We start from the raw sequence: 14,472 nt of genomic DNA on the forward strand, positions 1-14,472 counted from the left end.
TCACCTTAAATAGCAGTTTTTGAATGCACAGTGCCAGAATAAGCAATCTTAACAATTTTAAGGGTACTTCCCCCAGAGTTTTGATAAATGGAAGCCAATAGACAATGAAAGACATAACATTACCACACTGAATATGCAAACATTTCAGAAGCTCTTACTGTTTCAGTGCAATTCCAACTGCCCAGATAGTGGCAGAAGAATTAACTTGCATTATAATATAGGTTCAGAATTATATATTACAAGGTATCTTTAAAGTGCAACACAAAAATCTGAATTTAGTAACAAACCACAAAAAAAGAACAAGAAAACTGAGCAAGCATTTCTGTGAATATAGAATAAATACCTTTTTAAGAAACCAGAAACTTGTAAAGGTATTTGGTAGAATTTATAATACCAAATTGTAGTCGATCAGTGTTCACACTTTCCCCTCATCCCCCAATGTCTAGGTAAATAAAAAACTAAACACTTTTGCATATTATGTATGTTTTATTACACAATGTCTTGTAGAACTTCTGGTATTTTTTTTACCTCTGTCTGTGGTTTTTACACAGAGTTTAGTTCTGGAGCAGATTTTTTACTTTTTTTCTGTTGCTATGAAAATAAAAATATTGACTTACAAAACAAATAATTTGTAGTCAAAATAAAAACCAAAATAAACTGTTATTTCACATGTTTAAGGATACCAAAAGCTACTCAAATTAAGTATTAAAAACTATGGTAAAACAAATGATAAATAAGAAACTAAAAGTTTATGATAACATTTCTTGAAAAATGTATGTATTTTATATATTAAATACCTTTATAAGCCATTTAGTGGCCTTACACTACCTAGTTCCAGGAAACATGAGAAATAATGTTGGAACAGAACAGATGAATCCATTTTAGATATACTTTAGACATGTTTATTGTTAAGAAGAAAAGCAGACAAAATACTTTTGAAAGAGTAATTGAATAAACAGTCAAACAGCATTTTAACACCAATAAGGACTGTACAAATCAGTAAAGTTTTACTAAACACATTTAAAGCAATAGTAAATAAACCCTGTTAAACACTTATATAAATGCAAAAAACATTAAACACAGCTGATAAAATACATCTGGAAACAAACTCTAAGTCATGGTATTACTCATTTCTTCATATTATTCAATACTATTTTACCTAATGTCTGGGTTTATCTGTAAGACTATCTTTATTATATTATTTACTTGTTTGCCTAGCACTCATCATCACACATTTTATTATCCCCACATTTTTTTCACAGTTTAAAAAGTAAGAATTTAGTATCACAAAACCCCGATTTCTCAGCGGGAATTATAGCAGCAACATTTAAAACTTAAAGGTCAAAAGAATGTGACAAAGGCCATGTATATCTGTTACAATTCACATTATCCTAACTCTCATCATCATCACTACTACTGTGAGCCATAGTCCACTCTTTGTAGGCCTGCCTTTTCTGAAAGCATGGTAAGGGAAGAAGAAAGCAGAAGTATTAGTTTAAAAGTACTAGTTTGCCTGGCAAGTTTGTTAATTAAAGCAAAATAAAACCACAGAAAACAGAAATTCGGATGTGACAGCCTAAGTGTAGGGCACAGTATGAGCACACAAAATATCCTATTTCCTTTGATCAGCATATACAATCTCTAAATCACCAAAAGAAGTTTTATTCCAACCTAATCCTGCAATCTGTTGAAAAGCTACAACACAGTGGCCACTGTGTGACCAGTCAGCTGTATGCAAAGAAGCATTGCAAAAGGGGAGAGAAATCTTTTTATCCATAAGAAAATATTATTCTATTCAAACTCTTTGAAATAGTGGACATGCAACACACTGAGTCTCATGCAAAACAAAGTAACAGCTCTAGAACCACAAACACTAAGAACCAAAAACATTAGTATACTTAAGGGTTAAATTAAGACACCAAATATCCTATAGCAGAATTTAATGACTGGGGAAAAAATGCAAATCTCTATTTTCTTATTTGACTACCTATAGAAGACCTGTCTACTCTGCTTGGAGCTCTGAAAATATTTCTTCAAGAGCAATTATGCCTTAGAATCATCAATAGCAAAACTAATAAGAAGCTACCAATCCTTCAGTTTTACCTACATTCAAATGGTGGCTCAAATCACGAAATATCAAAGGCATTACATTATTAAGGCCATGCCTTAATGTATTTTAATTTCTATAAAGGAAGCTACTGTACTTGGCCATACAATACAGAAAAATTGAAATTACAAGTTACCTGGCAGATTTTTGTAAAGGTTTCTCAGAAAAAAACCCAAAATATAAAAACGTACAAATTTAAGAAGCAGAAGCAATGTAAATTCAGCTCATTAGAGCTGACTGTTTGCTAGCATTTGTTTTAGCAATATATTTTAAAACAGACAAGGGGATGTTTGAAAATTTTCTTAACAAGAAGAGGATAAAGGTTAGTAACAAATTTATGTTATCCATCAGTAGTAGCTTCTAACTAGCAGAGGGCAGAGGGTAGTTAAGGCTTAATGACACGAGTTATAAATTGGAGAGCATAGGTTAAAGCCATCTCATTTACAAGAAAGGCACGGGTATAGTATTTATTATCAAAGCACTTTCACAGTTGGCTGAACTACATGACCAGTGAATGGAACAATGAACGTAGCTAAGGAATCCCCAACAGATCAATCCTGTTTTACCAGAAAATGAATGACAAACTAATGAAATGCAGGAGAAACCAAAACAAGAGTGGAACTCAACATGGAACAAACAGCTGTAGCAATAGTCAAAATTAGTCATAAAATGCTCTCCAAAGGCTACTACCTTCTCATTTACTTCTCCAGAAAGGTTATTCTGGTACAATATTTTTGTAGCACTGTGAATCCTTCCATGCGTATTTTTAAAATTCTGTTTAAATTTATGCAATCACTAATTGCTACTTTATTTGTTATGGTTGAACATTTCTAGAAAGAAGTTTTATTTCTACCAAAAAGAAAAAACAGAAACTCAGTAAGCTGTGTGTGTCACAACTGAAATTACTTTCCTTTCTGAGTGTAATTTTTGAGTCAAATTTGCTTAAATGGCAGATGAATCATTAAAAAGTAAGGGCTGTTCAGCATATACTTCCTGCAAACAGTATTCAATTTCAGAACTGTTTATGTTCTTTCAAAGGCTTCAGTATGACATAAATACAACTATTTCTAGTGTCTTAAAAGTGTCTTTAAAATGCTGTTTTACACAAAATTGAGACTTAAAAGTCACCGTTTAAGCTATGTATTATAAAATTACTCAAAAAACTATGTGTATTTATCAACCATTTTCACAAAAAAAAAATTAAAGGCATAAAACTTTTCATTTGCATATACAGACCTTTTTCTTTGTTCAAAATGCTCTGTGCATAAACTTTTATAGATATACTGATCTACTTTATGGTGTCTCCCTCAAAAATTATACCACAGCAGCCAAATCCCCAGTGTGGTTACGTGTGTAAGAAATTAAATTCTTGGCTACTGAGTTACTAGGAAAGAAGTGAATGGGAATTTAGGAAGAGAGAAATTCTAAAGCATTTATTTCTATGTAAGATGAGTTTAAATTTATGTCAAAAATTTATCTTTCATTTTCTTCACCTGTAACATTTGACTTCCAGTTCCATCTCTTAATCTGTAAGGTCTAATAACTCCATCTTCACCAAAGAAGCGAGGTGGTCGCAGGCTTATCACATCTTCTGATGAATCTGCAACCCTGACAAAGCAGAAAATTTAAGATACATATCAATATCTCTACTCAACTATACTATTTAGCTAAGGAACTAAATTATTTTGTATACAATTCAAGTACTCGTATAACAACTATTGCTGTCTATATATGCACTTTGGCATACTAACAGACATTATGGAAATCTATTTTCAAGAATAACAATTATCAAATTAGATGGCACAGAGCAGCACATATCTGCAAATATCTAATTAGTGTCTAACTACTGCACTTCAAAACTTCAAAAGTAAAGACAACTGTACCACATAGAATAGAACTGTACCATATTTCTCTGATAATTCTTCTTGAATTTCTCTGCCAAAAAACTTGAACAGGAAAACAAGAGACTGGCATTCTTATGGTAACAGAAGTGATCCAACTCACTAAGAACAGGGCCACTGAACAATTGTATTTAAAGATACCAAGTGCCTCTTCAAAACTGTCTCCTCCTTTATTGCACATAACAGTGGAGAACAATCTTCATCAATGAATTTATTAAAGTGAGACTGTCAAAATATTTAAATGTAAACTTAACATAGTTCTGAGACTGGCATCATCTAGTGATCTTGGAACTAATTTCATAAAGGAGTAATAATATATAAAGTAACTGAACATATCTGAGAAGTCCTTTTTTTCCTGTTTATTTGGGGTAAAAGTTAAAAATCATCAGCTGAAGGAAGTCTGATTGCTGAGACATTTAAACTAGTTTTTGTCAGTAATGCTACAAATAGCTGAGATTTGTGTCTGTAGTTTTTAAATTATATCAAGTGTGTATTTTGTTAAAAAGCTACCTATTTATTATGCAAATAACATAGAAGTGATATGAAGACACAAGGTACTACTAGTATTACTATTGTGTCTTTCATGCCATATGATATTCTGTACACTTATTTTACTTACTTTTTAATACCCTGAAATGTGCTGCTTGCCATATCTATGATTCCACCAGTGGGCCTAGCTACTGCTCCAACTAAGCCTTTTCCAACACCTTTGAAAAAACCGGCTGCTCCTTCTTCCTGAGCTCCTAAAAGCATTAAAAGGAGTAAATCATTATAAACCACAGAATTTCTCTTAAAACCTTAACAAGTTTTATTAACCATTTAATTACAAATCTTATTTGATACACAACTACGTAGTCTCCACACAAAGTTCATGTAAACAACATTTAAACTGTAAGTCAGTAGAAATATAAAATCTTGACAAAGAGTTTTATAACTCTGATTTACAACAGCTCATCAAAAATCAAAAATTCACCATTGTGTGAACAGTTAATGCATCAAGACCAAACTTACCTCTTATAGGTTTTGTAACTATTCCTGTTATGCCACTGACAAAACCCTACCAGGATAAACAAAACAGACATTACAAATATGCTTCCATACAATATTTTTCATTTTTAACATTTTTCTTCCTACTTCATTGGTTCATAGCCTAAAAGTACATGTGTTGGGAGTATTCTAGAATTCACTACAAGCCAACAGAATTAGAGGCACCTGCCTCACAGTTTCTACCTTCTTTTCTATCCTATTGCATTTTTCTATACAACTGTCATTTAATTGTAGCTATACACCTGCAAAACTAAAATTAAAATTAAGAAACTAACAAAAAACTAACTCAAAAAAATTGAAAACCAACAACTCTCTGGGGAGCACAACAAGTGCCTGGTACTCTTGGCCTGCATAAAATTAATAAATTTTTGCTTTCCTCCTTACAGAAACCAGTCCTTTTCCACCACGAGTGATACCCTCTCTCAGACCAGTGGGTTGTTTGTTCATGGCTTCTCTCCTTTTTTGCTGGTAATCTTCATCCATAGTTATTGCAGCTACTCCTTTTGCCATAGCACCTGTGATTCTTGAGGCAGCTCCTGCTAATCCACCTATTGGAATATAAACCAAATTAAAACTCTAATGCAATTTACAAATACTCAGCTCTATTGTTTACTATTAGGCAAACTACCATCACCGCACTGAAACTTACCAACAGCACCCCCTACCAGTGCTTTAAGTCCTAGTGCCATTCCCTCTATAAATTCCTCAGGACCCTGGATGGCTCCCTATGAGAAAAAAGGATACACTCAGAATGAGCTTTGAATAGTATGCCTTATATATTTTTAAATCGTACATTTTTATTGGGATTTATATGTAACAAAGAGGAAAACAGGATGACACTGAGTGATAAAGTGTGAAAGCACCCACAAAAGTTCCTGTGAAAGATGGATAATTTTAGAATAATAATGAATTCCACGAAGTTTGCTTATTTTAAGGAGAAGCAAAATATTTATTTTAAGGTGTGAACTGTAAGAAATGGCCTTCTGATAGTTAAGTAGACATCTCTGTCCTTTTTACTCTCACTTGAGTTTTCCAAGCATTTTCACTTGAAATTTTCAATTCTAAATCTAAATTTAAAACCAAGAAGGTATTAATATAGATTTTCAATACAATGTCTATCTATCTACTTGTAAAAGGGCAGCGGAGAATTTTACCTGATATGGTTCATAGAAAAAAGCTTCTACTCCTTCAGACAAGCCTCTTATGAATCCAAATGGATTACCCAACACATCAAGGCCAAGAATAAGAATATACATCTGTTTAATAGCCTGAAATGAAAATAGGTATTAGAGAAAATATTTCCTAAATTATACTAAAACAAAGGCAAACAGTGTAGTATCTCAGATTAAAACAGGGAAAGAAACATTACTTAAATATAAAAACCTCAAAATTGTCCAGAAAAGTAAAAGTAGTTGTAATAAAAAGATGAGAAAATCAGTGAGTAAACCATATTATGTCAGCCAAGAAATAACATTACTTAAAAGCATTACAGTAGGTCCTCATTATTAATGATGGATGGAGAGGACTAATTCTTTTATGCAAAAGTATTTTTGTTGGATTCTCTCCACTGGATGACAGGGCTTTCAACAGTACACAAAAGCCAAAAAGGTACTATGATTTGAATAGTACTAATGTCCAAGAAATTGCATCCGCATTTTAATGCCAGTCATGTTTTATCAGAGCCCCATCGTGTTTGCTTCCCCTATCTATCTATTCCAGTAAGATGTTTTGTTATCCATGCCACCTGGCAAGGCAATAAAATCCTACTAATGAGTAATTGGCTTGTATGCATTTATTTAACCTTTGTATATAAATACAAGGATGAAAGTAAATTTTATTTTGTTTAATAGAATGAAAGTGCACAGTAGCAGTTTCAAAATAAAAATTTATTGGAATGTTGATATTTTCTTATTCTCACCTGTTTTGAATAATGCCTTACAACTGATGATTGAAGCTGCTGTGTAGTACAGAAGTCATACCTGAGCTCAAAGAATGCCAACCTAAAAAAAGAGATGAGAGAAAAAGTAAATCCTTACTGCACAGTACAAAATAAAACTCAACATATGTAATATTGATATAATCTTTGTGAGTGATTTTTACATTCATATTTTTAACCTACTTAAAGACAATATCTTGTACATCTGTTAGGGTGGCCCCTATACTCTTCAGCAGGAGATTCAAGGACTGAAATGGTATCAGTTCATTCTTTCTTTCTTCTTTGTTACTATCTTCTCCACCCGTACTGAGTGAAAAGCTCAGGTGTAACTGAAGGATAAAAATGAGATTGGGAAATAACATGGTTAGCTGTATGATATTTCTATCTTTATAATCTTTTAGATTATTTAAAATTTGAGTTAGGACATTTCTAGTCTGGCTGAAACCAGTCTGACTTTGTAACAGAGTACACAAATGCATAATGTAGGCCAAAAAAAGCCCACTGACATTTAAAGACGAAGTGAAGAATTTAAACTACCTTTGAGAAAATAATCTGCTTACTTCTGTTTTCAGAGATGGTCTCTGGATTCTTTCATATATAATTTAGATTATTAAGTCATTTTTAAAACATTTTGTTTGTCTAAGTTATACCCAAAATCAAAGCAGACAGAAAATGACAACACAGCATAGAGTCCAAGCAAGAATGTAAAATAAAACCTTGAAAACAAATAAATACTAACACAAGTTTTGCAGGTACCAAATAATTACTGGAATATGCATACAGGAAAAATCCTACTTGTGCACACCTGAAATAACCAAAGCATTTGTTTCAAAGAAGTCAGAAAAGAACAACATTCAGGATAATTGCTCAAATGACTTTCAGGCACAAAATGGTAGAAATCTATCCAGCCATTTTCAAAATCAGATTAAAGGAAGTTATGCCTGTTTCTGACTCTCTGAAGACAATATCACGCAACATTCATTATGTTATAACAGAGCTTAACTGTAGCTCATTTCAGTGATACACAGCTTACCTTGCAGAATCATTGTCACTCAATCCATAACTACTGAAGACTAAGCTCTTAGTAAAAACAAGAGCCCATTTATTCTATCCCATTTCCTCCCTGCACTTTTTCTTGTCAAATATAATTTCTAACATCTCACAAGATACTGCAAAGAGGTGCAACTCAAATCATTCTTTGATCTACTTCCCATGGATAGATGAGAGACTCTCTTAACAACTGTTATAGAGCCTATAAAGTCCTATCACAGTTGTAATAATGTTAACTGCACACTAATCTCCTACCCTTGATATACATGTTTTTTAGAAATTATATAATTTTCCAATCCATAATACCCTGTGTGTACACAAATGAGCATTTTGCAAGGAACTCATAAATAATAAAATGAAAAAAAATTACTCATAAAGTAAGCCATAAGAATGCAATAGTAAGTTAGTGGTTACAATGAAAATACTTTCTTGGCCTTTTTTTTTTAATCAGCACATTTCAATCTTAATTTCCACTGCCTACTATCCTGGACAAGACAAAACATTTTCAGAGAGCAAACTCAGTCTATAACGTGAAAAAGGAATACCTTAATTGGAGATATATGGAAGTATTCATACAAGCTGATTTGTGATGTATCCATTGATGACACACTCATTAGCTCTTCTTGAAGAGATTCAACATCCTTTTCAAAAAGTTGTAGCTGTAAATGCATTTGAAAAAGATATTTCTTCAAAATTTGGAGTATATAAAACTACTAGTCATTTTTCACTGATGACAATACATTGACTAATACTACTTATACTCTCATGTACAAACTCCTCTCATTGTCCCTGTACTACAACATTTAAAGCCTTCTTTCCATAGCATACAGGATGAGCATTAAAGACGGAGTCTACTATCTGACTCGGGTAACAGTAAATGAAAACCTCACAGCTCCATATTACTATATCAACCATTGATATGGACACAGAAAAATAATTTTTAATTTTTTTTTTTTAAATACAAGTTGAATTGTTACAGATTTAAAATCTATTTATCTTCAAACAACAAAAGGTTTCTACCTCTTGGTCACTTGGCACATCAGTCTGTGTAAAGAATTCACCTACTGCATACAGGAAGCCAAGATCTAATCTGAGGTCCATCTCTTGAATCAGAACCTTAAAGTACCTGCACATGAAACAAAAAATAATTATTAAGGTGTTCTACAAAAACATGTAACACTTAAAGTTTAGTACTGGTTAGACCACTTACACAACTTCAGGTACTGGTTTTGGTGGGTTATTTTGGTGTGGGTTTTTGTTTTGGGGTGTTGTATTTTTGTGCGTGTATCTGTTGTTGATTTTCTTTTTTTATTTGTTTTGTGGGGTTTTTGAGGGATTCATCATTGCTGGTGAAAAGAAGGCTTCCCACTTAGGTGTAATATAAACACATTTCCAAATAACCAAAACCATTTTAAACACATAGCAGCATTTAACACTGTATATAGCACAACTATACACAGATTTCCTTTCTAAATAAAGATGACTAAAAACACGCATTAAAAAGACATCTAAAAATCCTTGATTTATTCTTCAGTTACATGGATAATAAAGGACACTGAGCTTTCACCTCTGTTAAAATGCTCTGAGATTCCAAGACTGAGCTTGTGTTAAAATTACTTTTCATTATGTTTACCTCTGTAATATTTTTAATTTTAAAGCTTGATAATGTATCCAATAGCAATAGAGATGGAACATGTCAAAATACTTACTTAATATGTGATATTTGTGAGTGTCCTGCAGTTCTCATGACAATACTGACGTCAGTAAATGGTTTAGGTGCTGTAAAGTTGTCAAATAAAAAGAGATCAGCACAGATTGTTATATGACATACATAATTTCATAAGTTTTTTTATGAAAATGTAATTCAGGGTTTTTTCAATCCTGCACAACAGGATTACATAATGGATATGACTGGTAAACAACTGAGACAGGGAAAAGAGCAGGAACAGAAAGTAATAGGAAGACAAGGATTAAATGGAACATCAAAATACTATTTAACTGAAAATGTACCATTTTCATTTAAAAGCAAGTTAATATTGATATAATATTAGATTTATGTCATTTCTTTAGTCATGGAATAAGATTTTCCCATGGCTGATGCAAAAATGTAAACTAAACAAACAAAAATGAATTCTGCAGATTCATGCAATGCAGCTTAAAACCAATCATATTCAGAATGAGCAACTGACATCTCACTAGCTTCTGAACAAAATTGCAAGCAGTATTCTTTGTCTCTATCCAGAATCCCTTTTGATATTACTTAGGTTTTCCAAGTGACTTCAGTGTAAAAAACTTAATGAAAGACTCCAGCTCATCACGTAGTATAGCAGCATTGAGCTCTATGCTCTATGCTCCAAGCAATGGAGAAAGCTACCTAAAAACCATACAAAATATAATTTGCCAACTGGAGAGCTTATAAGCCTCACTTAACAACTCTGAGCTTAGGCACATTTCTTTTCTTGGTAGCTAAGATTACTTCAGATAGATTACTAGGATATGCACTGCATGATACTAGAGCAGTAGGGAAATAGTGGAAGACTAAAGACGGCAAGTGAATCCTCACTGCCCCAAAACTCCAAATGTAAGTAGCACAGAAACAGTGCAACAGATTCACTACCAGCAAAACTACCAAAACTTATCTTATGAACAGACCAATCTTCTCATGTATTAGTCAGCATTAAATTTTACTGGTGGTCTGAACTGAAAACCTCCTTTTAAATTTATTAAGTAACTTTCATGTCATATGTTCTCCACAATCAATTAAGTAATGTGCCAAAACGATGCTCTTAAAAGGTATCATAATGACAAAGACATTTTCTTTTTTTCTGTTAATTGTTAACTGTTGAAACAGTGTTCTGTATATCTTCTTTGTAGGTAACTGCTTCCTTACTTCTACTTTTATTATTTGTATTATCTGTAGTCAGAAAGCTCATGCAGACTTCACCTGATAAAAATGAAAAGTGATAAAAGTGATAAAAGTGAAAAATATGATAAAAGTGAAAAATCTGATAAAATTATTAACTTCAGTACAAGCAAGTTATCTTTTGTTTTAAAAGGAAGGATTATGTTAAACTAGAACAAACCTGAATCCAAGGTGATGGACTTTGGAGGTTTAATAGGATAGAACACAAAGGGAAATATGGCTCCAGGAATCTGGTTTTGTATCTAGTAGGGGTAAGGACAGGACAAGGTGCATCACATTAGCTTTTCAATAGTGAAATATTTTAAGACCAGGACAAACTCTAGAGATACGATCTTTACCTGTGGCCTTCCACCAATCCAAAAGCAGAAAAAAGCCACTACTGTACTTAAAATATATCTATTTTCAAAATATAATAATTAAATTATAATAATTTAGGAAAGCTTCTTCAAATTGGTAGTAATAAATGGTCCACAAAAGATTTGCAAAGGATTTGTTCTTGAAATATTGAGCATAACAAGACTAGAAATTTCACCTCTCTTTTTGCTTGTTATACAGAAATGCTCCAAGAAAAAGCAAGTAAGATGAATGCCAAATATTTTTCTTCTGAAATGTCATATTTGTCTTCCTTTTTTTCCAAGAAGCACTTAAGTAGTATTTTCAAAGATTGAGAAGCACTGATGTAAAAGCCAATGCTTACTATTAAACTGAAAACATGAGAAATCCAAAAAATTCTAGAAATGAACCCAAGTTTCCATAAAGTTGTTCTTCAGAATAAGTAACAACGACTTTTTGACATGACTCACTTGTATCCTGTAAATTTGAATTCTGAAAGACTTCTGATGTGCAGAGGAACTGTATTCCACTTTTAAAGCTGGCAGATAATTTCTTCTGATAGGAATCTCATTTGGCTGTTGAATTGTCATGTTCATTCCATTAGGAGTTAAACATACCTATTGTATTATTATTAGAGAAAATTTAGTATGTCAAGTGTTTTAAAATCCTGCTTCATATACTTAAAAATTTACACTGTTCACCAATATTGTAAACCTTAGCAGTAAAAGTTCTGAACCTTTTAAGTTAGATGTCATAATTTCTCTCTATTTAAAGCAAACAAATTTTGCCATAAATTAAAAATAGAAATAAAACTACAAAGTAGTGCATTACTTGGGGGTTACTATCATTTACCACATAGCTATCTAGAAGAAAAGCTGAACAGTGTAATGGACTATGACTGGCATAAACATTGGATCATTTATCTATCCAGTGTTTATTTTCCTAGAGCACATTTCTAATGAGTGCCTAGAACTCATCTATACACAAGGACTGAGCATTTGAAGCATAATGTGCTTCTATATTCCAGAATAATTTCTGAAATTTCTTTTTCAATTTTATGTGGTTGAATGACAGCTAAATCATTCCACAACAAGCTGTTTTGAAAATACAGGATTTCAGGCTAAAACAAACAAATCAACCCCAAACTAATATATTTACTGGTATAACACATGAACCAAATGCAAACCTTCCTCACTGTAGTTTTACACATATTTAGTACTACAAGCTCCAAAAATGGTACACCTCAATTTCAAAGTCAGGCACTAACAACAAAATGTCTGTAGCAATATATCAAGTTTGTGGAATATTTCCTGCACTTTTTAATACAGAGATAAAGAAGTGTTTTCAAATGAAGTAGGCAAATCAATCATCTCAAATTTTACCGTAAGTTTTATCAAAGACAGCAAAATTGATATATTATCTTTTTCTTGTGCATACATATAAGCAACAAAATTAGAGAACTATCAGTATTACCAAAACATTCGATTCCAACTCAATAATCTTATTTTCTGAAGGGCTTAGCTCACTGTAATCTCTGAATTCTTGTTCTAATTTATCAATTTGCTTAACACTCATTGGTCTCCATCTTGACTTCTTCTTCGGTTTTGTCTCCCACACCACATCAGAACTTTGAAAACAAAACAAAGAAGCAAAAGAGAAGTATTAGCTTTTTGAAAACAAGTCTTCAAGAACACAAAGAACATACCTACTTCAGTGTGACTTTTAATATGTTGTAACTAGGGATGAGAAAGCACAATATAAAGCACTACTGTAGCAAACAGAAGCGACCCAAATCATGCACTGCCTTCTTGGAACTAAAGAGAAGCCAGTCTCTCCACTATGATGGGGAAAAAAAAAAGTTAACAAGTCTGTTTAACTCCCCACTTTGATGAAGATGGGTATGTAGTGATACTAAGGAAGCTCCATCAAAGAAGTAGCACTGACATCCATTGTCCTACAATCTCAATGTAGTTTTCTGCTTATAGTCCTGCAATTACTTTGGCGTTTTAAATTTACTACAAATTGAAAAGTTCAAGTCAAGATAAAATGCCTCCTGCACTGTGTCTTATTTTTGACAGCTTTATTTAGTCTTTCCATCTAAAATCAAGAGGTGGTTTTGTTTTACATGTTTCTTCTACTGATTTCATGGTGGGAGTTTTGGGTTTGTTTCTTGTTTGTTTTTTTAAAAATGCTATCCTTTCTTCTGTCTCTCAGTTTTATTATGCAAATAATTAAACAACCTTAAAGGGCATTAGATGTTCTTCCCACTGCTTCTGTGAAAAGCTCTGTGCTTGACTTCACCTTACAGTCAAAGCATAAAATAGGGCACAAACCAACACTATCAGGCAGGTAGAAGATACTTCTTCCCGCAAATTACTCTCTAGACTATAAAAATATGTAGCTTTCCAGACACAGCCACCTAACCTCTTTTACCTATATCTGTGTCTGTATTGAGACACATCAATGGCAGAAAAAACAAAGGTGAGCTGAAGTTCAAAACAACAACTACAAAAAAGAGTACTATCTTGATTGTTGAGAGTTTCCTCCTTTTTTTTTTCTTTCCACCTTTTTTGGTTTTGTTTTTGGGTTTTAGGGTTTTTTCCTTGCTCCTAAAAAAATGAAGCCAATTTCAACAGTACTGCTATCCATTTTCAAGAAATCTGGCACCTCATCAGGGTTTCACAAGAAAACAAAACTAACTATAAGCACTAGACAAACTACTATGGATGACTGCTTTCAAAGAAAAACAAATTTAGTGAAATCTCAACACTATTGTGAATCTTAGCAATCAGCTGCCACTTTTAATGAAGTATTTCCACTGCCTAAATATCAGAGCACAGCTTCTCAGGTGAGGGCAAGGACTGGAATTTTCTTAGAAAATGATGGATATGATTATGTGAAGCCTATGTGTATGAGAACTTCACGCTTGTTTGTTCTTCAGTAAAGTGCAAAGAATTAATCAAGAAAAAACAACTCTCACTCTGTCAACCTCATAACTGAATAAAAAGAAGTGTGTGGATTATGGCAATTATATTCAAGTGTCCCTTAATGATTACAAAGAGCCTCTGTTCAAATATATGATAGCACACATTTCCAAAGCATTACATAATTTCTTTTCTGCTTCCATCTGAAATGTATAATTATAGTAAAACCCAAGCAGTAGAGCCGTGGACCA

General features: G+C 32.8%; 1 protein-coding gene across 13 annotated transcripts in view; it reads right to left on the reverse strand.

Annotated features, from left to right (window-relative positions):
* Positions 1–14,472, reverse strand: part of VPS13A (vacuolar protein sorting 13 homolog A) — a 108,050-nt gene that overhangs the window by 13,649 nt on the left and 79,929 nt on the right. For 9 of the 13 annotated variants that reach the window (XM_071424890.1, XM_071424889.1, XM_071424887.1 and 6 more), the window contains 14 exons: positions 12,771–12,924; positions 11,768–11,914; positions 11,125–11,206; positions 9,751–9,820; positions 9,062–9,167; positions 8,587–8,700; positions 7,175–7,320; positions 6,974–7,055; positions 6,210–6,323; positions 5,705–5,780; positions 5,440–5,603; positions 5,020–5,065; positions 4,628–4,751; positions 3,601–3,715 (listed from right to left, as the gene is read on the reverse strand). In XM_071424890.1, coding sequence (XP_071280991.1) covers positions 3,601–3,715; positions 4,628–4,751; positions 5,020–5,065; positions 5,440–5,603; positions 5,705–5,780; positions 6,210–6,323; positions 6,974–7,055; positions 7,175–7,320; positions 8,587–8,700; positions 9,062–9,167; positions 9,751–9,820; positions 11,125–11,206; positions 11,768–11,914; positions 12,771–12,924 — 1,540 coding nt within the window. Of the gene's footprint in view, positions 1–466; positions 1,455–3,600; positions 3,716–4,627; positions 4,752–5,019; positions 5,066–5,439; positions 5,604–5,704; positions 5,781–6,209; positions 6,324–6,973; positions 7,056–7,174; positions 7,321–8,586; positions 8,701–9,061; positions 9,168–9,750; positions 9,821–11,124; positions 11,207–11,767; positions 11,915–12,770; positions 12,925–14,472 lie in introns of those variants that run through there. The other 4 variants (XM_071424899.1, XM_071424893.1, XM_071424892.1 and 1 more) reach the window with 2 other exon arrangements.

Source organism: Agelaius tricolor, unplaced genomic scaffold (genome assembly GCF_023055355.1).
Source record: "Agelaius tricolor isolate 1412-34295 unplaced genomic scaffold, bAgeTri1.0.p SCAF_4, whole genome shotgun sequence".
NCBI lineage: Eukaryota > Metazoa > Chordata > Aves > Passeriformes > Icteridae > Agelaius > Agelaius tricolor.